Source organism: Paramormyrops kingsleyae, chromosome 9 (genome assembly GCF_048594095.1).
Source record: "Paramormyrops kingsleyae isolate MSU_618 chromosome 9, PKINGS_0.4, whole genome shotgun sequence".
Lineage (NCBI taxonomy): Eukaryota > Metazoa > Chordata > Actinopteri > Osteoglossiformes > Mormyridae > Paramormyrops > Paramormyrops kingsleyae.
The window spans coordinates 5,542,037-5,563,420 of NC_132805.1; the positions used below are offsets into that span (position 1 = coordinate 5,542,037).

The window sequence follows — 21,384 nt, forward strand, 5'->3', positions numbered from 1 at the left end:
ACTTGTATTTTGCTGTAGACAAAAGCATCTGCTGTGTAAAATAAATGTAATGAAACATATTTCTATAACAACTATGCAAGTATGAAGATTAAGCAAAAATAAAGATATGTTTTATTTTGTAATATCTAAATATATGGGAGAATGCAGACTTCAAAAAACTTCAAGCAAAGTCCAAACTTTTAATTTAATTAATCATATTTAACTCATTTCCCTTGAGAGATATGTCTTTAAATTTATACAAAGTACATTAATTACACATGACTTTGTTATGCTGTTCCAACTTAAAAAAAAAAAAAATTACCCACCAACCCTGTAATGACCAGCTGAGTTTCATGTTGTTATTGTCATTACACTGATTGTCCATAAGGGGTCACTGGCAAACAAGTGAAAATACTGTATGGTTCCTTCACCATGGAAGGAACCAGTCAGCTATTCCTAGTAAATATTTTAGACCATTAGTGTCCTAAAAACCAAAATACAATCTTTTTGCAGTTGGTCAATTACATTTCAGCAGCACCACAAACCATGCAATAAAACATAACCACATCCAAAAGTCAAATCAAATACACTGCACAAAACTAGTTGAACATTATTTAATATAACTTATAAGATCGCAATAGTTAAAAGACAATGGTGAATTTCAGATTATTCTCCCACAAATGCTGCCCCCCTGCAGAGATATTGAAGGGTGTAAACAAGAGGATTATTTGTGCTGCATCTTTAATCAAGTCCCACCCAACCCTAAAAAAAAACTGCAGTCAAAAGCTTGACTTAGACTTCCGGAACCCAGATGATAAATGTCATTTTAGCTTCATTATGGGGAAATAAAAACTTGGATAGGAGAACAAGAACCCTTTAATTCAACCAGAGCAAGATTCTGGAAAATGTACCAATTCTGAATGATCACGGAGAGTAGAAGCATCAAGAACGCGGAAAACGTTCAAGCCATGATCAGAATGACTGGAAGTACTGACCATCAAGCTTGCTTGCAGCTTGATTTAGCTGCTAAACACATCACATACCATTCAGACTAGCAATCTGAGTCACAGAAAGACTACCACACTACCCACCGTAGACCACAGAAATACCATCTGTAACATAAACATGACGGAACAGATCACTTAGAACTGGAATTAAAAGGGAAACCAAAGCACTGGAGTATATCCACATGGATTACTGACAGTGAAAAGCGTTCCAGGAAAAACAAGAATTTGTGGATTCCTTCCCCACTTCTGCATTCATTGTCCATTCATCCTACATAAAATTAGACTCTTGTAATCTACCCCATCTTATTATGTTTTTATTTTTTGGCTTTCTTATCTGTGCTGCACACAAAGTGTCAACACATTCTCTGGTCTTTAAATGGGAAGCAATGGTTCTATTAGACTACCTGCTTGTAAATGTTTTCTGGTGATTTTTTGCATAGCAACTATAAATTAGTCCATTCTTTTCTCAATCCATCCATTTTTACTACTGGACTAATAGGTTTAGAATAGTATTTCGTCATATTTCCCGGCAAAGATGGGACACAGAGAGACACCCAAGCAACCCCTCTGGGAAGGTAATTTCACACTGGGATAAAACGTTAGTGATGTCTTCATTAAATCTACTGTGCAAACCGCACTGTAACACTCTCAGAAAAAAAGGGCAAAAATGTGAACCTTTGCTTGTCACTGGGGCTGTACCCTTGAAATTTGACCTTTTAAGGTACAGAAATGGACTCTGAGGATGTTATATTAATGCTGTTTGTACCTGCACAGGTACAAACAGTATTAATATACCATCAATGGTACAGAAATGTTCCTCAGAGTCCATTTCTGTACCTTAAAAGGTACAATTACCTGCAGTTAAGGGTACAATTGGCAGAACCAGTGACAAGCAAAGGTACAAGTTTTTACCATTTTTCTGAGAGTGCAACAGGTGTCCAGTTAAATTAACTCTCTTGATTACGGAATCATCTTTCCAAGTGTATTAAAAACTAAATCATACATTTAACATGAAAAGAAGGAACATTTGATGACTTGAAAAAGGAGACAGGTGTTCGGGGGCAGGTTCCTGCCACCCCAGCTACACGGATTCCAACTGCCTGCGGACCTTCTCTGACGCTCGCCGGTCAAGTGCCCTCTGTCGCGAGATCACCAAGAGCGCAAAGACCACCATCAGGCACAACACTGTGCCCTCAAATTTCCAGAAGAGACGTTCCTCCACTGCGACAGAGCGACAACTGGACCAGCAAAGGAGGGAAGAAATGTAAGTAAATCAACTACAATATATCAGCCAAAACATAATGTAAACTGTACTGCAGTACAATGTTCAAAATCAGTTAGAGTGGTGACATATATCATACAGACTCTCCATCCACATCCTGAGGTTCTGTATGAAACATCTAAGCCATACTGGGTGGTAGGAATAATTTTATATATATATATATATATATTATATATATATAAATTCAATTAATCTAAGCGTTAATTAAAAATATGATTTCAAATACATTTCAATAATAAGTATGTAAAGAATTCCACATCAATGAGACATAGATAATCACCTCTTGTACTCATCCTTCTTGGACTTGGCACAGTTGATCTTCTCAACATATCCAGTTGGGTTGCAGACTGGCCATAATTTCTGGGGGGGGGGGGGGGGGATAACCATGAAGTGAAGGGTATGGCTTGTACTCCACCCCAGCCGAAGGCAGTCTGGACGATGCTTACCAGCTGGAAGGCGTTGCACTGGAAACACTCAGCCGACACCACAAATTCCTCCACCTGCCAGCACGGCGTGGCCATTGGATCCAGAGCTGCAACACAAGCCCAGCCATAAGCTTGCATTCATTAGCTGCTATTCAGTAGCAGACTGAATAATAATTCATGGGTGTTATAGAAGCTGTTCTGCAAAGAATACACCACCAAGCTCTGATGTATGCATCACTTCATAAATCAAAAAACATACTTTATGTCACAGCCTAATAACCAAAAACATAAAGAGTAACCTTACTTGAAGTACTTTCTTTGCTCAAAGCAGATACACCAAGCACCCTGTTTATGCAGAAAGAAATCTTGGGTTATACCCCAAGCAAACGTTACAAAGCGACTAACCACGACCGACAACTTAATGGATCTTAGTTTCTGTCTTACCTAAAGGACAACAAACACCACAGCAGTATGCAACAGGCAGGTCTCCTTGTCCAAATCCTAAAATCGCTTTCCATCTCATTTAAACAGGTGTGTGGATGTTGCCAGTACAGGATCACACCAAGTGTGCCATCATCGTATACATTTTTCTACTTTTGAAGCTGGAAAGACAGGAAAAGACAGCCTTAACAAGCTAGTCAATTATGCTTTAAAATCTAAACCCCCAATACATCGCTAACTATGAAGCAGATATCAAACGTTACAAATTATACAAGAATCTAATATGTCTGCGCTGCTAAGAGAACTGAACATACATGTAAACTTACTCGCTACCTAGCAATAGCATAAACTCCTATTAGCTGCTACAGAAGGAATATACTCACCGAAAGATATTGTCTGTACTGTTATCTTTGACATTAGTGGTCCATGTCCACCAGTTTCGCACGTAAATGTACTCGACAGGCTTCTAGCAGCACTCTAAGATGAACATTACACCGACACTATCCCGCGAAGTTTATCCCACTTGGGGAACTCAGTCTGCGCTGGGTTACTTTACGCAGGCGCTACGCCATCGCGTAAACATGCCGCAAATCGTGAGTTCCGCGCTGTTGATTCCACGTAGTTGGCGGAAGCGCGCCGGCGCCGCCTCCCCGGCCTGTTGCGTCATCGCTCACTTCGCTGCATCATGGTGGCTCGATCGTCGCGTACGTAGAGTGTTATTCCAAGGTTCGCCTTTTGTTCATTATTAGATGCTATTCGACTCCCATTTTAAAAGCGAAATTCGTATTTCCATGCCCAGTGGCATAACCGGCGAGCACGACCTTTTGCTAACCGTCTATTCCGCTCAGTCTAACACATGACGCTTATTAAAGACCTTATGGCGTATAATGGTGCTTATGATTACCCGAGCATTTGCCATTTTTTTTTACTTTGCTACTGTACGCACAACATAAACCTTGGAATGAAAGGAAATACACAGTAAGACTGTGGTTCACCACTCTGCACCAGGAATCACCGATACTTTATTAAAATTGTTACTGACACTTAAGTAACCTTAATCGGTGCTTTTAATGTTCTACGTTTTTTCTATATTTCACAGCAAATACCTTTGGCCTACTGTAGTGGAAATGGAACTGTTTTATGATACTCTTTCCCGTCTTCAACACATCAGCAAGGCAGTAACTCGACTATAATTAGTGAGGAAGCTTATTCCAAATTGTCAGATTCATCAACGCAAGTGCTTTTCATTGAGCAGATCCAAATTTGAACGCTCAGTTACTCTGAAAAAAGCAGGGAAAGCTACAGGCAATTTACTTCCAGTCAGAAAAATGCCCATACAAGAAACTCAGTATGTACATTCATTCATTTTTCACTGCTTGCCTGGGTTGTGTGAGCCGTAGTCTGAGCAGAGATGCCCAGACCCTCCCTCTCCTAGGAATTTCCTCCTGCGGGATACTGAGCTGCTCCCTGGTCAGCTGAGAGACCCATTACATTAAACGACCAATAACAGTGCAAGACACTGCAGACTTTGTAAACAAAGGGCCTGTATTTATACAATAGTTCCACTCTTCATAAATGCATAACCAAAAAAAAAAATCCTTCAATATATGCTTGCCTGTTTTATTCACATGTCTATAAGCACACGGAGAGTGGGATAATGTTTCTATGGAGTTGTTTTTGCGCAGATAAAATTCTTCAGAAAGGCGACAGTTGTTCCTTCATCCATTTAACGAAACAGAAAAGGAGTGATACAAATATGCTATGTGGCTCACCAAGCATGCCAGCAGAAGGCCCATCATAGCCTACAAAAGTAAACCTGTCAAATTGCCAGCAATCATCTGATGAAGAACCTCACAATTCTAAGAGCCCAGGAGAACTCCAGGACATAAGTAAGCTATTCGTACAAGATTGTTCACATCTCATCCGCATGGGCTGGTTTCGTGGGATCAGCATCGTTGCTCCCCTGTCCTTTGGCAGATGTCAAAGCCAGAGACAGCGTGTCTGTTTTTCCCTCATTTGGAAGCGAACTGTTTCTTGATTGGTTCTCTGCCTGGTCTGCGCCTTCTTGAGGGACCGCCTCCAGACTTTCGATTGGCTGATGTCGTAGACTAGAAGTCCGATCTAAGGTATCTGATTGACTCATGTCTGGTGAATAAGACAGGATTTCACCATGAATGTCAGCGTCGTCCACGTCCTCTGATATTTGCAAAGAGGAGGCGGGGTCAGTCAGGATATTTCTTGAAATAACTGTAATAGTGAAGAACACAACAGAAAAGTGGTCATGAATTTTCTCAAATTCAGCACTTGTGAACTGATACATCTTAATTCCTCCTCACTACATATACTATTATGCTATTAATGATATATAAAGAGTATGATGTTAATTATGTAAAACACGACCTGGAAGATTATTGAAACCACCACAGAAAAATGGATCATTTCAGGGGTCCTTCCAAAACCAGGCAAGAAAACACAGAAGTGTAAACTGGAAGATTATCTTTCTGTCAGATTAACTGTCAGAGTATATGCATATAGGGATGAATGAACCATGTTCCCTTAACTAGGTACACTACAGCCAAGAGTTTGGGCCCACCCTCAGATTTAAAAAAAAAATAAATGATACACTGCTTTTTCAAACTTTTATTACAAGAAAATATTAGAAATACTTAAAATAATTGTAACTGGCTGTTTTTGAAGAGAACCCTTCTTCACTGAAAATTTCGATTTGAGCCCTCTGTTCAATTGTTAGCTGTGCCTTTTTAGCCATTACAAGCATAAAAATAACAAATATTTATCAAAAATTCTGACTAGTTGTGACAATGGAAGATTGAAACGAGGAACAGACAGTGACTTGAACCTCTCATAAACTTATCTGGGACAAGGCAGACAAGTAAGTATCGTTTAGTTTATTAAGACACGATCAAGAGAGGCCACAAGCAAATCGAGTTCTGACATTAGTAAACAGAATTCACACAAAGTGAATGTCAATGCACTAAAGTAGACCTGATATGTCTTCAAAACCAGTAGTTCAGCCTTTGTGGCTAAATGATGTGTTACTGAAAACCAGTCAGTCACATTTGTTTGAAGCATTTCGAATATTTCCTTGTAATAAAAGTTTGACAAAGCAGTGTATTGTTTATTTTTTTAAAAATCTGAGAGTGCGGCCAAATTTCTGGCCTGTAGTGCATAAAACTAAAAATGGGAAGTATATATTTTCTGAAGCAAGCAGAATTCAATCATGTAATGATTTAGACTTATAAGGGGGAGCTAATCAGTTCAGTTTAGTTAAAGGAATGTGGATGGAGTTATCGGGGAGAGGGTGAATAATCTGAAATATTCTGCAGGGAGGGGTTAGCATCCTATGACAAGAGCAGCGATTCGGCTATGTTTTGTAGAACACATTATTTCAGTCTGTTAACTACAGTTGTCAGAAAATGTTTGTGGATTTGTCTGGACTTCTCAATGAATAGCTCCTAAAATGTGATCTTCATCTCGATCTTCATAAAAGTCATAGTAATAAATTTAACAAAGCACACTCCTTAGATTGCCCATTTTTTGCAGAAGAAATGGCTTAAACAATCAGGGTATTTGATGAAAAATATGTAAACCTTCAGAATAATATCTTCAAAAGTGTGTTTGTTTTAGTCAGGTATGAGTTTGACCTAAAAAGAAATCAATTCAGTGTTGATTACCTGCTCTTCACACTAGACCTCAGAAGAAAAGAAATTCAGCACAATTTCTACAATCTATAACAGTTGGTGTCCCAAGCCATGGAACATCAAACAAGTGACAAAGAAGCTGAAGGTGACAAGTGAGGATTTTGCAGGCATCTCTGCACTTGATAAGATCCACGTTCCTGATTCCCTGATAAGAAAAACACTGACAGAGAGTCGTGTTCATGGGAAGTAACCATGGAGGAAACCACTGCTCTCTAAAAAGCATTACTGTCTCATTTGCTGAAGACCACCTAGGTGTTCAACTGCATCACTGCAACAAACGTTCTGTGGAGAGATGACAGAAAGGTTGAACTTTCGGTAAATGTACGCAGTGTTCTAAATGGAGGAAGGAAAACACTGTACACTAGCATCACAACCTCATCCCAGCTGTGACACATGCAGGGAGTGTAAGGATGTGGGCCAGCTGGGGCCTGGATGACTTGCAATCACTGAGGAACCAATGAATTTCAAGTTTGCGCCTAAAAAAATTATGCAGCAGAATATCTGGGTGTCCATCTTCCAACTACTTATCCTGTTGTTGTTGTTGGTTATTGCCAACAAAGGAGGCTGCATAGTTTCTAAATCCAATGATTCACATATTTGTTCCATCAATGGCCTTGAATGTTTAAACCATTTTTTTTTTTTTCAAAAACACAAGGTGGAGTAAAATGTTTTGTTTGTTGTTTGTCAAATAAAATCTTAGATGAGGATCAGATCACGGAATAGGAGCCATTCTTGTAGAAAACCAGATAAAAAAAAAAACAGATTTACAAACGTCTTTCATAACTGCATTGAAAATATTTTTCGAATGACTACAACGAATAACTTAACCAATGTTTTAAACTATGTAGGCCTGTCATGACCTTTGTGACACACGAGTACAATGATGCACAGTGTGTAAAAGGCATCTAGAAACAGATTTAATTTTGCTACTAATTAATTGTCAGTGCTATTTATACTAAATATACTTACATTTCCAGATTAACATACTAATTAAATAATTCATTTAAAAGTGTTTCCCTCTTACTGAGAATGGAACAGTTTACTTAACCCAAGCTGAAATCCTACGTTTGGAAGTTTTACTCCAATAAATAAAAATCTCAATCTATTTATGTTCATTAAACTAAGTTACCCCTGTGCCAACACCAGAATGAATACACAATAAAACATTTGAATGAAAACTCTTGGAACAAAAACTATTAAACGAAATCACTTGGAGTCCTGTTTACTGAAAATCTCTGCCATGTAAAAGCACACCCTTTCATATTCAACGGAAGGTAGGCTGACCTGCTACAGCAACAATGAGAACTGCAAGATCAAGATTCTCCACCCCGTTTGACATGCTGAACAGGACTTATTCTGACTGCATATTTCAGCCCAGACAAAAACATCTCTTAAATGGAATTTTGGTGTAGCTCAGTACTGAAAAAGCACAACTTACGTTAATGCTGGAGTAACATTACAACGAGCATCACAAGCTGGACAGTGCTAGTTTGCCTAAACTAATCCATACAACTCAACTGTAATATGCTGCACCATACATCCAGCAACCAATGGGAATACATTCAGTGTTTTAAGGGTAACTCTGGGCATACTACATTAAAAAGGCACATATTACGATGCTTTTGGCCGAACTGGGAATTTATGTTAGGAATTTAAGATGTTGTTGCAAATGAATCCTTGTCCTTGTATTCTTTATTATCTTTTTTTTTTTGCAAAGGCATGGCAACCTTGAAACGATTAGTCTGCACTACCTACATAGGGGAAAAAACCGTGAACAAACTTCACATATCAGCAGAAGAAAGAATTGACCTCCAGTTTGTGCATATCCCTCCTCCACTGATACAGAACCCCAGCTGAAAGGACTGTAACTTGGAAAGATGATGAGGGCCAGGGAGAAGATGAAGATCTGGTATAAAAATACACACACACACACACAGCTTTATGTTAATCATGTGCTGATTGGCCTCAGTACATCACTTATCTCATTTTTCAATGAAGTCAAGAAAAATGAAGATTACTGAGGATTGTTACCATAATGCAAGTGGTGGTCTGTGCTGCCTTGGTGGCTGTCCGCTTGATCAGGGCTTGCAGCTTTTGCAGCTGGGTCAGGAGGGATCTGCACACAGACATCTCCTGCTTTAACACCGGAAAGCCACTGTGTCACCACGCCAACAGGGCCCAAAGTGCCGTATTCAGTCCTGGGGACTGACCGAGGTTTTGCTTCAACCAACCGGCTGAGTATAAAAAGTCACATTAGCAGTGTACTCAACCGGCTGGTTGAAACAAAACCTTGGTCTGGATTTGCACTTTCTGGACTGGAACTTCCCACCTCTGTCTGTAAAGGATTACTGTTGCGAGTGACTTCCCCTGCACTGGCCGTATAAAGAATCTGTGATACAATGACACATACATATTGTTCTTTTCCAGTTGCTCCACTGTCCTCTGCAGCTCCTGGTTCTGTATCGAGCATGACGCTACCCTGGAATGCACACCACACCATGCAGGGAGGTGAGATGGTGGCTTCATCCATTAAAGAAAAGCGTCTTTGGCACAGATGCAGATTTAGAGAGACCAGCAGACGTGATGAAGCGGCGGTACCTGCTCTCCAGGCCGTCGATATATTCCTTTTTCCTGCGCCGGCTGTCCTGGGCCGACTGTTTGTTGCGGATCTTGCGCCTGACCTTCTTCAGAATGCGCTCCTCCGCCTGCAGAGGAATCCCATCACATGTGACATTTGCACTGTTTTCACTGCAAACGTGCCACAAATGTGCAGCTTTTAAAATTATTTTTTGCTTATTTTTCATATCATTAAGCTACCCGAACCAAACTGAAGACATTGTGATGACATTGTACATCCCGCAATGCTGGAACTTATTCTTTTCACTGGTCCATGTTTTACCAGATCCATATTTCCCTGATTGGTGATGCAGTTTACGGTGATACCTTTGTCAGGGGCAGGTTATTAGGCAAGGAGATGCCTTCCTGATTCAGAAGTTTCTGTTCCTCATCGGTAAGATGGAGGTCTGGGTATAACTTTACAAAAGACAAACAGCAAACCACTAGTGATACAATCCAATCACAGCCGAATCAGAGACTTTAAAGATTCCTGTAATATGTAATATTATTATGTAATATTCAATAATATGCTTCTTATTGCTTTCTATTCCTAGTGACACATTTGTAAGTGATATATTTTCTTTACTGAATCTTCATCAAGACCTACTGGCAGGTTCTCCAGACCCTGGTCATCTTTGCAGATGAGGCTGGTGGATGGTGCACCATCGGGTTTTGCTGTAGGTGCCAGAGGCAGCTCATTCACAATGCAAGAATCAGACATCAGCATGTGGGTGCTCCAGTCATCTGGGGAGAAACCCACAGCACTGTCAGAACCACCGCAGGCATCTTAATGTATCAAGGAACATAAGGTATCTACACTATAAAATCCATGGCACCGTAAACTGTATTTTTTTTTTGTTGCATTGTTGATATCTATCCATCCATTTTCTGTACCCACTTGTCTATCCTGGAAGATCTATGGACAACCTAGTAATTCCAATTACCTGCAGGATGTTTTTGGACTGTGGGGGGAAACCAGAGAACTTGGAGGAAACCCCATAACGACACGGAGAGAGCATGCAAAACCCACGCACATGGAGCCATGGCTGAGACTCAAACGCTGGTCCCAGAGGTGTGAGGCAGCAGTGCTAATCACTGCTAACCACTGCTAACCACTGCACCATCATACCACTCGCTTTGTCAACATTTGCTAATTTTATGATATAATTTTCAGAGTAATACTGACTCAACAACAGCAGACTTCCCTTATCAATAGACATGTGAAATTATATCAGGCTAACCACCAGACCAATCTGATACTGATAGGATCATAAATTCCATTAGTCTCTTAGCATCATTTAATGACTAAGAACTTTCCCAAAAATATGGCCTAAATTCTCTTACATACTGCAGATAACAGAATGTACATCCATTTCAGATCTATTTTTAAAATAACATAGATATTGCTTGCAAAATACTATGTAACTCACCTAGCTGTATGGAAATGACATCCATACTCTGTTGTTCTGGCTCTGTCTTCAGGTTATTTAGACTGCTGATGTCATACACCAGCTGGTAGACGGCAGGCGGGGCCTGGTGGGGCCCCGAGGCCCTTGGGGGGCTGTCAGAGCTTGGATCTTCTGAGATACCGCTGTCGGTTTCTGAGAAGACCTCCCCAGGAGGACCGGAGGGATAGACATCATTTGGGTTGATGGCAGGGAGGACATCTTCAGGTTCACTGTCCTTCAGACCCTATTAAAGGAGACGAAACGTTTATCTGTCAAGGTGTCAATTCAATAAAGGGAAAAGGTGCATAGGTTGTGTTCTTAAAACAGTTCCCCGAAAGTCATAATCATTCATCTTCCAACCACTTATCCTGGTCAGGGTTTCAGGGGACGTGGAGTCGATCGCAGGAAGCACAAGACACAAGGTACACCCTGAATAGGAGAGCGGTTCATCATTAAGTGCATGCACACGCACACACACACACACACGTACACCAGGGCTGAACTGGCCATCTGACATACTGGGCCTCTTCCCAGTAGGTCGATGAGTTTATAGACCCCTCCCTCCGTTCAACGGATTTTTAAACTTTTAATCCCAGTCCAGCCCTTACACATACACACTAGCATACACTACAAGCTAAGAGGCCATGCAGCCGTACTGCATGTATTCAGACTCTGGGAGGAAACCTTGGATCCATGTCAATAAAGAACAGTTCCTAAAACAACAGCTATCATTTAACCCTAAAACATACTTACACACTGGGAGTCCAGTGCCCACGCCTCCAGGGTCTTTGGTGTCGTGCTGTAAAGAGAACTAGAGCAAAGGAAAGGCTCATCCAAACCCAGACCAGCCTCTATCTCGATGTCTTCCTCTCTCTGCCCAAAAAACACTTCTCCATTCTCTGCATTCATGTCCTAGAAGAAAGAAAAATGATGATTTTTTTTGCCCACTTCAGCTGAACAATATGCACAAAGTTCACAAAGATAAGCATTCAGAGGAACGTTGAAAAATGTACAGTTAAAATTCAAACGGCTTCCCACTTGATACGTACATCTCCCATAAAAACCAGACAACAAGAAGAAGACATGAACAGTCCTCATTAGATGACAAATGCGACATGGAGCAGGTGTGGAATTTGCTTAAGGAGTGTTCATTGCAGGAGGAGGAGGAGTGATTTCGGCGCACGCTTTGTTTGAACAGTGCAAGTTTTTCTAGGCAGGATATTTGTTTCCTGGTGGGCACAGGCCTATTTTCCACAACTTAGCAAACTTTCACGTCCGGAACACCTTTTAGCCTATATAAGGTATTTAATCATAGCTTTTTTAAAACCCAGAGTTTCCATCCGCAGGTAAAAAAAATCCATCTTCTTATACATTCAAAGCGAAAACCTTATAAGCATCCCAGAATTTTTGACTTTATAAATGCAAGCCTCTAATTTCCATGAAAGCATGGTACGGAAATAAATATTTTCTGTATTTGACAGCTGTATCCGACGCAATTTTCTGGTTATTTAAAACACATAAAAAGCTTGATAAATACTCATCTCATCCTCAATTTATCTAATCAGTTATGACTTGCACAGGGAAAGCATAGGAACCATTATATTTATTGAATATTTTATCACCACTACTTATTTTTATTGGCATCAGTTTCTAATTTCTAACCGGACTTGTAATAATCGCAGTTCTTTCACATAACAATGATACCTAATAATTACACTTATTTCTGCAAATGCGTAACTATCAAAAGTCATCGTGTTATAACTATCAATCTATGTGCTTCTCCGCATTATGAATACCTATCAAGATTTCTGTATGAAAATACATAACATTCAATCAGATAAATGCATGCACGGTACAATTAAATATTCATTTATATTCAGAGCAGATGATTTTCAATGTTTCTGTATAGTTTTGTTCCCTGGTTTGAAGTCATGGCATTGGAAAAAATAGAAACTTCTGACAGTAGGTTTTTAGTGTTTTCCGAACCTTCGATCTTTATAACGTGGTCATCTTTGGATATCTACTTACCTCGCATTAGCCGAATACAACTTTCAGTTGCGACACCGTCTCAGTTCTTTTTGCTCACTGTGTGGGTGGAGCTTTCTTTCTTATGTCAAGCCGGATAAACAAGAGATATATTGTATTCACATAGTACATTAACACCACCTTTCACTTACCGACTGTGCCAGAGACTATGGATAGATTGTATCCTGGCTTTAAGCAATGTTCGTAAATATTCTCATATATATTTTACACACCTTATCGTAAATAGGCCTATATGTTAACTCGCTGAATGTACCTTTGCACTAACTTTTCATTTTTCCGAAGCTGGTGGTTAGACAGGGAACTTCTTTACTTTCCAGCGGAATCCAGCTGGCAAACCTTATGTCAATCAACATAAGAAGGCGGATGTAAAAACGACGGAACTCCCTCGCCCCTTATTCTAATTGGCTGGCATAATTCAGCTGAACAATAAAATGGCAGAGGATTGACCAGCAGACATTGGTCGTCAGTAGTTAGCAGTTTGACTGGGAGCTACCAGTTTAGATTGAGCTTTTGCAGCGACGGGGATGTACGTAGTTGTCATTAGACTCCCATTGCTAGAGGAAGACGGTATTTCCGCTATAATGACGCACGGGCTCTAAAGAGGAGCACAGCAGTAAGCAGAAAAAGTTCCTGATTGCGTGCTAGGTCTGTCTAAAATTCCGAGCATACCGAGGACACTGATTACTGAAAAATTTGTCATAAATCCTTAATTTTTATAAACATTACCTAGATCCACGTAACAAGTAAAGTTCCTCCCCCGCAACGTCAAATAAATAACGACTTCCTTGTCATTAAATGCGTCTCCCCCTGCACGCATATTGTTGATTTCATTTTATGCGCTGTTCAGCGCAGCACACAGAAGTGCACGATATCTGAACCTTTCCGACCTAGTGATGCTTCCGTCTTTATCGTCGTGGACGCTGTGTAAAAAGAAGCGAGTCGTTGCCTGTTGAAATTGCTTGCACCTATTATACACTCACCTAAAGGATTATTAGGAACACCATACTAATACGGTGTTTGACCCCCTTTCGCCTTCAGAACAGCCTTAATTCTACGTGGCATTGATTCAACAAGGTGCTGAAAGCATTCTTTAGAAATGTTGGCCCATATTGATAGGATAGCATCTTGCAGTTGATGGAGATTTGTGGGATGCACATCCAGGGCACGAAGCTCCCGTTCCACCACATCCGAAAGATGCTCTATTGGGTTGAGATCTGGTGACTGTGGGGGCCATTGTAGTACAGTGAACTCATTGTCATGTTCAAGAAACCAATTTGAAATGATTCGAGCTTTGTGACATGGTGCATTATCCTGCTGGAAGTAGCCATCAGAGGATGGGTACATGGTGGTCATAAAGGGATGGACATGGTCAGAAACAATGCTCAGGTAGGCCGTGGCATTTAAACGATGCCCAACTGGCACTAAGGGGCCTAAAGTGTGCCAAGAAAACATCCCCCACACCATTACACCACCACCACCAGCCTGCACAGTGGTAACAAGGCATGATGGATCCATGTTCTCATTCTGTTTACGCCAAATTCTGACTCTACCATTTGAATGTCTCAACAGAAATCGAGACTCATCAGACCGGGCAACATTTTTCCAGTCTTCAACTGTCCAATTTTGGTGAGCTCGTGCAAATTGTAGCCTCTTTTTCCTTTTTGTAGTGGAGATGAGTGGTACCCGGTGGGGTCTTCTGCTGTTGTAGCCCATCCGCCTCAAGGTTGTGCGTGTTGTGGCTTCACAAACGCTTTGCTGCATACCTCGGTTGTAACGAGTGGTTATTTCAGTCAAAGTTGCTCTTCTATCAGCTTGAATCAGTCGGCCCATTCTCCTCTGACCTCTAGTATCAACAAGGCATTTTCGCCCACAGGACTGCCGCATACTGGATGTTTTTCCCTTTGCACACCATTCTTTGTAAACCCTAGAAATGGTTGTGCATGAAAATCCCAGTAACTGAGCAGATTGTGAAATACTCAGACCGGCCCATCTGGCACCAACAACCATGCCACGCTCAAAATTGCTTAAATCACCTTTCTTTCCCATTCTGACATTCAGTTTGGAGTTCAGGAGATTGTCTTGACCAGGACCAGGATTGAAGCAACTGCCATGTGATTGGTTGATTAGATAATTGCATTAATGAGAAATTGAACAGGTGTTCCTAATAATCCTTTAGTGTATATATATTGCAATGCATGTATTTGTAACATAATGCATGACATTTATAAATTGCGCAAATTTAATTATTGGAAGGGCAGGTTTACATTGCTAATCATATAACCCTTACGATTGCCGAGTAATTTGGCTTTTACAAATATCAGTACGTTCTAATGAAAAACACCTTTTAAAGAATAAGACAAACTTTATTGATCCCGGGAGTAATTCTGTGTTTGTCTTATGAACTCATGGATAAATTACCTGGTAGGCCTATATGTCACAATACATATCTCTGCCACTAGGACATGTCGTTTAGTTGGATTGTTCTTTCTATATTGTGCTTAGTGTTTGACTGTGTGTATCTTGTCAGACTACAGCATATAGGAAATTCCCTCTTGTGTGACGTGTGCTTCCTGAGCTAGTCTCTAGATGTAGCATGACACTGGATATTGGATTAACACTTACAGAATTTAGTGATCAGTGGTCATTGTTGACACACCACAGCACACAACAACGAAATGTGTCCTGCATTTAACTTTTATGTGACATCGTGACATAGCAGGGGGCAGCTAATTCAGCGCCCGGGGTGCAGTGCTTGGGGGCGGTACCTTGCTCATGCAGGGTAACTCAGTGGTGCCTTTAAATTACAAGTGCGCTTCCCTAACCATTAAGGTGCCACTGCCAATAAATGATTAGATGGAATAATATAGTTGCTGCTACTATTAAAATAAGAAAAAGAACCAGACTACAATAAAACATTCTTGCAGGAAATTTGAAGCCATCTATTGGGTTGGATGCACTTTTCTATTAATTGTCTTTAAGCAAAATTACTGGCCTTATGTTTCTTGCTTTCAAGGCAACTGACGAGTATAATTTTAGTTTTGTTCAGTTATTCTTTGCATTTATCATTTTTATCAATTTTAAATTGTGTCTGTGAAGAGGTTCTGTAGAAATAATTCTAGATGTGAACAAACCTGAAGAATACGTTTTGACTGAAAACAGTTACTGTAATTCGCAGAAAGTAATGGACGGAGCTGTAGCAATGTAGCCACAATGGTGAAGGGGTTGACAGAGGCAGTACAGTAGTAAAGTGGTTTGGTTGTTGTATAACATCATCATGATTGACAGACACTAGGCCTGTCAATGGGCTGGTAATCTCCTCCATGGACCAGTTGCCCACAGTTGTGCATCATGTTATACTCCCAACAAACCTGTGTGCACCCTTAGTGTTTGGCTTGATATCAATGTGCTTCTTCAGCAACCACTGGACGGAAGTTAATCTGGGGATCCCAGAGCTAGATAACTGATGAACTGTTACGCTTTTTCCATACTGGTGCTCGTCATTATCAAAGAATGAATACAAAACATGTCAAATGCCATTTTTTCCCGGACTAAGGAAAGTAATATATAAGTAGTTTTGCTATCTGTGTGTATCTTTGGAATTCCGCTCTGCACATTTTAGCGCATACATAAAGCAAACTTGCTAATAATAAATACTTACAATCCAAAATGGTGGATTGTATGAAGTTTGTGTCACGTTACAAACCCTCCTACAATTTTGGAATTTTGCGCCAATCGGGTGACGAGTTTGCAGAGATGCATTATGATTGAGTCTGGCACTCGAGGCGCGGCGGATTCCGCGAACTCCTTCGCAGCTTGGAGCGCTTGCGGGAGGCAGAGGGCTCGTTCTTTGTGGGAATAGCCGCGTCCGCATTCATAAATTGAGAAACACTGTTGGAACCGTCAGCTCAGCCCTTTCGGTCCATCACCGCAGTGCCTCGATGGACGAAGACAAACACGGTAATTCAACCCACTAACCATAACATGGAATGCTATGAAAACTTTTAACTTGGTTTTGGTAATGATTTCCCTCTAAATACTTTAAACAATATATTCCTTTAGACCTTTTTTTCGTTGTTTTGAGTAGAACGTTGTTTATATATGTTCGCGTAATGGCATATTGTTGATTTACAGACAACTGCTTACTGAGTAAATATTTATATTATTATCTGTATCTTATTGAACTTTTCATGTGAAATGGAATCGACTTAATAAAATAGCAAATAAATATGAGCATAATCTTCCGGATTATACCCACCCTTGTTTGAGTAGTAACGGGAAGGAAATACCCTTTGCGTCAATGTTCCGAGAAGTTATAGTCAGAAGTTGGATGCGATTCAGAATTCGAGATCGAACTTGAACAACTGTATAAGAACATACACGTGGACAATATATAAATTTGTAACTGTGTTAAATCGTTTAATATAGATTTCGGTTAAATATAATTCACTTTTCTATGCTTTACCACAACTTAACCGTTTATCAGATACATCCCTTTTAGGACATGGGCTCCTGAGTTTGTCGTATGGGAGGCAACGTTATTTTAATAATTTTAATAATTATCAATCGCATATGTCAGCCTGTAACTTCAGCGTAGCTATTGCGGTTGTGCCATAAACTATGGATTTACGTGTTTATATTCTGCGATAGGGAAGATCTTGATTACGATCATTGAATTACAATAATGTGTGTTGCCGCATGTTTGAAGACGTACGTGGTCCGTGTTTTGCATAGTACAATTTAATGCTCATAAATTAGTACTTAACTCATTTGCGGTAAAGTGATAAATGCCAAGCCCCGATTTGTCGTTAATCTAAACTTAATAAATGTAAATAATGTTGTTACCTGAAATATAGAACTTATATATTTTTTCTGCCTCTTCTTAAAACCAACCCATTGTCTGTACATCGTGTTATATTTGTCTATTTTACTTATGTTCTTCTCATTAATATAAGAAAATGGAAATACAGGAATGTGTTTTTTCATCGTTGATTTAGTTTTTTTTTCGTATGCCGTGGCACTTTTCAAAACAAAGATGTTAAAGAAAACATAAAATGTAGTATTCAGTTTTTTTTTTTTTTTGTTCCAGGAAGTGTTGACGTTTGATTACCAAAGGACATCTTTGGCAGGGTGCCTCATTCTGACAAGAGGGTGAGATACGAATTTCTGGTAAAAATGACATGGATGCATGCCGAATCACAAAAAAGCTCCACAGCTTTCGAGTCCGGAATGGATACCGCCCTGGGCACGAGGTCTGGGCTAGGAATTAAACTGGTGTCACTCTTTGTGCTACTATTCGTGACACTTGTAAGTGGCTGCTCTGCCTTGTGCATCATCAGAGGGAGAGGGATGTGTAACGCAGACCCAGGTAAGTCTGCAACACGTAGACGATCGGCATTAATCATCATCCACCCATTTTCCATACCCATTTGCCGTATGTGGGAACACAGGGGTGCAGAAGCTATACCAGACGTGAATAAGCGTATATATGTTTTTCTGCAAAACATTGTTTCCTTTTTGGAATAATGAGTCTTCTGATTTTCTTTCCATTTTATAGTTAGCGCTATAGAATATGTGAGCCAATCAGCAGTCACACTCATGCAGACATATTGTAGTTATACTCAAAGTGCAAAACAACTTTTCAGTTTCTTGAAACTGCTAAGGGTATGAATTTTCGGCCTGCTGCGCACATATAACGTTAATTCATGTAACATCTAACGTCTGTTTATTTGCATTGGAAGAGGACAGAATGTCTCTTGTCATTGTACACAAAAGGTGCAGCATGTTTGAATTAATTTATCTGACAAAACGGTGTGATTTACTGCTCAGAGGCACGCCGCAAGGTGCTAGGTTTGGTGAGCTGCTTTGCGGGTGGCGTCTTCCTGGCAACCTGCCTGCTGGACCTGGTGCCTGATTACCTGGTGGAGATCAACAATGCCTTTAGCAACCTTGGGATCACAGTAAGGAGTTGGGCAGAAGCACAGTCTTGTTCTCTCTCGCTCTCTCTCTCTCTCTCTCTCACACACACACACACACAGGCAGTCCCCAGGGTTTAGAACGAGTTCTGTTTCCTAAATCGGTCTTCAAGACGAATTTTTAGGCAAGTTGGAAAAATAATAGTGCAGTACATAAGAAAAAGAATATTATACCGAAATAATTAAACTACATATGGTACTGTACTGTATGCTGAGCTGACAAACTCCCGAAGCCACGCGGTGTTTTCTCGAGTATCACAAAGTAATGCATGCATTCCTTATTACTAATCATTTTATTTAACCGAGATTTTTAATATAATAGGCTTTAGGGCATTTTGTTCGTAAGTATGAATTGTCTGTAAGTCAGACATTCTTAACCCAGTGACTGCCTGTATATATGCAATTTTTTTGTATCTATTTGCTAAACTTTCAAATCTTGTGATGTGGGAAATTATGCAGTTCCTTTGGCTTGCTGACAAAATCAGCTAAATTTGGTTAGTTTCCAAATTAACATGCAGTAGTTTGCACTGTAATGATTGTTTGAAGAACAAGGCTTGCTTGTCTCACTTCATATGTTGGAAATGTTACCGGTTCAGTATGTGCCGGATACTGTTGAATGTTAGATAGTTCTGTGTTCTTCTCACACTGGAATTCTGTTCACCCAGTTGCAGTTCCCGCTACCTGAATTCATCCTGGCCATGGGCTTTTTCCTGGTTCTGGTGATGGAACAAATTGTCCTGGTCTTGAGGGACAAATCAGGTGGCTTCACAGGAGAGAGGCAAGCCTTATTGGTAGATCCAAGTATCCAATCACACGACAAAAATGGCATGGGCCGGAATCACCTGCATTCTCCCTTTGCTCATGCCAGGGAAGAACCAGACAGAATAAGACATCCTAGCGGGGAAGGAGTCCACCTCCACGTCGATTTCAACTCTCACTCGGCCATCCGTTCTTTCATCCTGGTGTTCTCGCTTTCCCTGCATTCTGTGTTCGAGGGGCTGGCAGTCGGACTTCAACAGGATAAGCAGCAGATTCTGGAAATCTGTTTGGCTTTGTTGCTTCACAAGAGTGTCATCTCCTTTAGCCTGGCACTCAAACTCACCCAGGGTCAGCTTCGGCAGGCAGCAGTTGCCGGCTGTCTGTTGTTGTTCTCTGTAATGTCGCCACTGGGTATCGGACTGGGCATTGCTCTCACTGAGACCCAGTCCACCCCTCAACACCAGCTTGCACGTTCCACCTTAGAGGGTTTGGCTGCCGGCACCTTTATATACATCACATTCATGGAGATCTTGCCTCACGAGCTGGGCTCCTCACAGGGCCGCATACCCAAACTGGCTCTGCTTCTCACTGGTTTTGCAGTGGTCACTGGCTTCATGTTCATAAAGATATAGTGCCTTACCAAAACTGTCTTATCCTTTGTTTTTTAAAGAGAAAACTGTGTCATAACAAATAAATTTCTGTATAAGAACATGGCATTATGTCCACGGAACTTCTTTAAAGGAAAATAATATCATCACATACCATGACAAATATTGCATTTAATATATCTGTAAGTTTAGAATCTCCTTGCTTTGCTGCATAAAAAGCACCTTGTTGAAATGTATATCAAAAACAAAAAGGTTAATCAACTGCAATTTAAGTATTTGTAGCATTCAGTATTTTCATTCTATTTCTAGAAAATAGTTATCCATCTAGGATGGCTCAGTATGTAGGACTATAGACATACAACTCCAGGTTGGCTTTGGTAGGTGAATTTGTGTTCCTAATGTGCCATATATGTCTGTTTCTGCCCTGGAATGGGGTGACATCCGGTGTCTTACTTGCTCACCACTACCCTGTAATGAAAAATGGATTATTTTCAAGTTAGAAAAGTGGATCAAACAAATACATTTTCCCCAAATTACATTTTTCTTTAGAATAAAAAACATAAAAAGTAGTAATAGTGATATAAAATAACATGCGTCCAGAGGCTCATTGTAGCAAAGCAAGAGCATAAAGTTAGTTTAACAGGGAACTACTTTAAACTGAACTTTTCATAAAGTTTTATAATCCATGTTTACGTAGTGTACTCCTAAAGTGTGGCAATTTGTATTTGTACTTCCATACATTACTGTAGCGAGTATGAATATTGATTCATTTCCGTATTACGGTGTTAATTAATATTAAAGCTTTTGGCAATAAAGCCGAAATACAACATACGAAATTCAACACATTCAGGCATCCGAAATACCCCTTCTGTATTTTTGAATTATGAATCGTGCAGTTATGCATACACGGCTTAACTCGTTCGGCGATCAACGTTGTGTTTACAACTAAAGGGGAAGGGATCGTGTTACTTGTTCACGCGTCACAAGTCAGCAGTCCGCAGAGGTTAATGGGACTTGTAGTTTAACGCAACAGCTGACCTTTGACTGCACAAACTACAGCTTGTGTCATGTGAAAACTACAC

The 21,384-nt window shown here is 40.3% G+C and overlaps 3 protein-coding genes and 1 long non-coding RNA gene across 12 annotated transcripts; 1 reads left to right on the top strand and 3 right to left on the bottom strand.

Annotated features, from left to right (window-relative positions):
- Positions 1–159: 159 nt before the first annotated feature.
- LOC111838410 (protein JTB) lies at positions 160–3,776 on the bottom strand. Of its 2 annotated transcripts, XM_023801361.2 has the most exons (6): positions 3,518–3,773; positions 3,138–3,295; positions 2,998–3,038; positions 2,715–2,800; positions 2,549–2,628; positions 160–2,224 (listed from the first exon to the last, which is right to left on the bottom strand). In XM_023801361.2, exons 2-6 carry the CDS (start codon positions 3,209–3,211, stop codon positions 2,068–2,070), a joined length of 438 nt encoding a protein of 145 aa, XP_023657129.1. In that variant the 5' UTR covers positions 3,212–3,295; positions 3,518–3,773; the 3' UTR covers positions 160–2,067. The 2 variants fall into 2 exon arrangements, with proteins under 2 accessions (XP_023657129.1, XP_023657130.1); XM_023801362.2 differs by lacking the exon at positions 2,998–3,038 and having other exon boundaries at positions 3,518–3,776.
- Positions 3,777–4,138: 362 nt separating this feature from the next.
- On the bottom strand, positions 4,139–13,326 carry LOC111838408 (cAMP responsive element binding protein 3-like 4). Of its 7 annotated transcripts, none has more exons than XM_023801358.2 (11): positions 13,217–13,320; positions 12,946–13,020; positions 11,671–11,829; positions 10,900–11,161; positions 10,077–10,213; positions 9,797–9,886; positions 9,452–9,558; positions 9,264–9,332; positions 8,885–8,969; positions 8,663–8,759; positions 4,139–5,381 (listed from the first exon to the last, which is right to left on the bottom strand). In XM_023801358.2, exons 3-11 carry the CDS (start codon positions 11,824–11,826, stop codon positions 5,047–5,049), a joined length of 1,338 nt encoding a protein of 445 aa, XP_023657126.2. In that variant the 5' UTR covers positions 11,827–11,829; positions 12,946–13,020; positions 13,217–13,320; the 3' UTR covers positions 4,139–5,046. The 7 variants fall into 7 exon arrangements, with proteins under 7 accessions (XP_023657126.2, XP_023657125.2, XP_023657127.2 ...); XM_023801357.2 differs by having other exon boundaries at positions 12,946–13,024; positions 13,217–13,318; XM_023801359.2 differs by having other exon boundaries at positions 13,176–13,314.
- A 3,300-nt stretch (positions 13,327–16,626) lies between these two features.
- On the top strand, positions 16,627–20,408 carry LOC111838367 (zinc transporter ZIP1). 2 transcript variants are annotated; one of them, XM_023801253.2, is made up of 5 exons: positions 16,627–16,920; positions 18,050–18,328; positions 18,790–18,920; positions 19,601–19,713; positions 19,804–20,408. In XM_023801253.2, the coding sequence occupies exons 2-5, from the start codon at positions 18,136–18,138 to the stop codon at positions 20,324–20,326; spliced, it is 960 nt and encodes a 319-aa protein (XP_023657021.1). In that variant the 5' UTR covers positions 16,627–16,920; positions 18,050–18,135; the 3' UTR covers positions 20,327–20,408. The 2 variants fall into 2 exon arrangements, with proteins under 2 accessions (XP_023657021.1, XP_023657020.1); XM_023801252.2 differs by having other exon boundaries at positions 16,630–16,920; positions 19,601–20,408.
- Positions 19,210–21,334, bottom strand: LOC140592565 (uncharacterized). Its single transcript, XR_011992894.1, has 2 exons — positions 21,166–21,334; positions 19,210–20,770 (listed from the first exon to the last, which is right to left on the bottom strand). It is a non-coding gene; the product is annotated as an uncharacterized lncRNA (long non-coding RNA).
- Between the last annotated feature and the right edge of the window lie 50 nt (positions 21,335–21,384).

What these genes read in the sequence shown, in the direction of transcription:
- LOC111838410 (XM_023801361.2), bottom strand. Translation starts at nt 3,211, where the DNA reads ATGGAAAGCGATTTTAGGATTTGGACAAGGAGACCTGCCTGTTGCATA. An exon ending in TGGTGTTTGTTGTCCTTTAG is followed by an intron (nt 3,039 to 3,137) that starts GTAAGACAGAAA and finishes CTGCATAAACAG; the next exon opens with GGTGCTTGGTGTATCTGCTT. An exon ending in AAGAAGGATGAGTACAAGAG is followed by an intron (nt 2,225 to 2,548) that starts GTGATTATCTAT and finishes TTGCTGGTCCAG; the next exon opens with TTGTCGCTCTGTCGCAGTGG.
- LOC111838408 (XM_023801355.2), bottom strand. Translation starts at nt 12,002, where the DNA reads ATGTCTTCTTCTTGTTGTCTGGTTTTTATGGGAGAT. An exon ending in ATAACCTGCCCCTGACAAAG is followed by an intron (nt 9,559 to 9,796) that starts GTATCACCGTAA and finishes ATTCCTCTGCAG; the next exon opens with GCGGAGGAGCGCATTCTGAA. An exon ending in GGGATATGCACAAACTGGAG is followed by an intron (nt 5,382 to 8,662) that starts GTCAATTCTTTC and finishes TCACTATTACAG; the next exon opens with TTATTTCAAGAAATATCCTG.
- LOC111838367 (XM_023801252.2), top strand. Translation starts at nt 18,136, where the DNA reads ATGACATGGATGCATGCCGAATCACAAAAAAGCTCCACAGCTTTCGAG. An exon ending in GATGTGTAACGCAGACCCAG is followed by an intron (nt 18,329 to 18,789) that starts GTAAGTCTGCAA and finishes TTTACTGCTCAG; the next exon opens with AGGCACGCCGCAAGGTGCTA. An exon ending in TTAGCAACCTTGGGATCACA is followed by an intron (nt 18,921 to 19,600) that starts GTAAGGAGTTGG and finishes CTGTTCACCCAG; the next exon opens with TTGCAGTTCCCGCTACCTGA.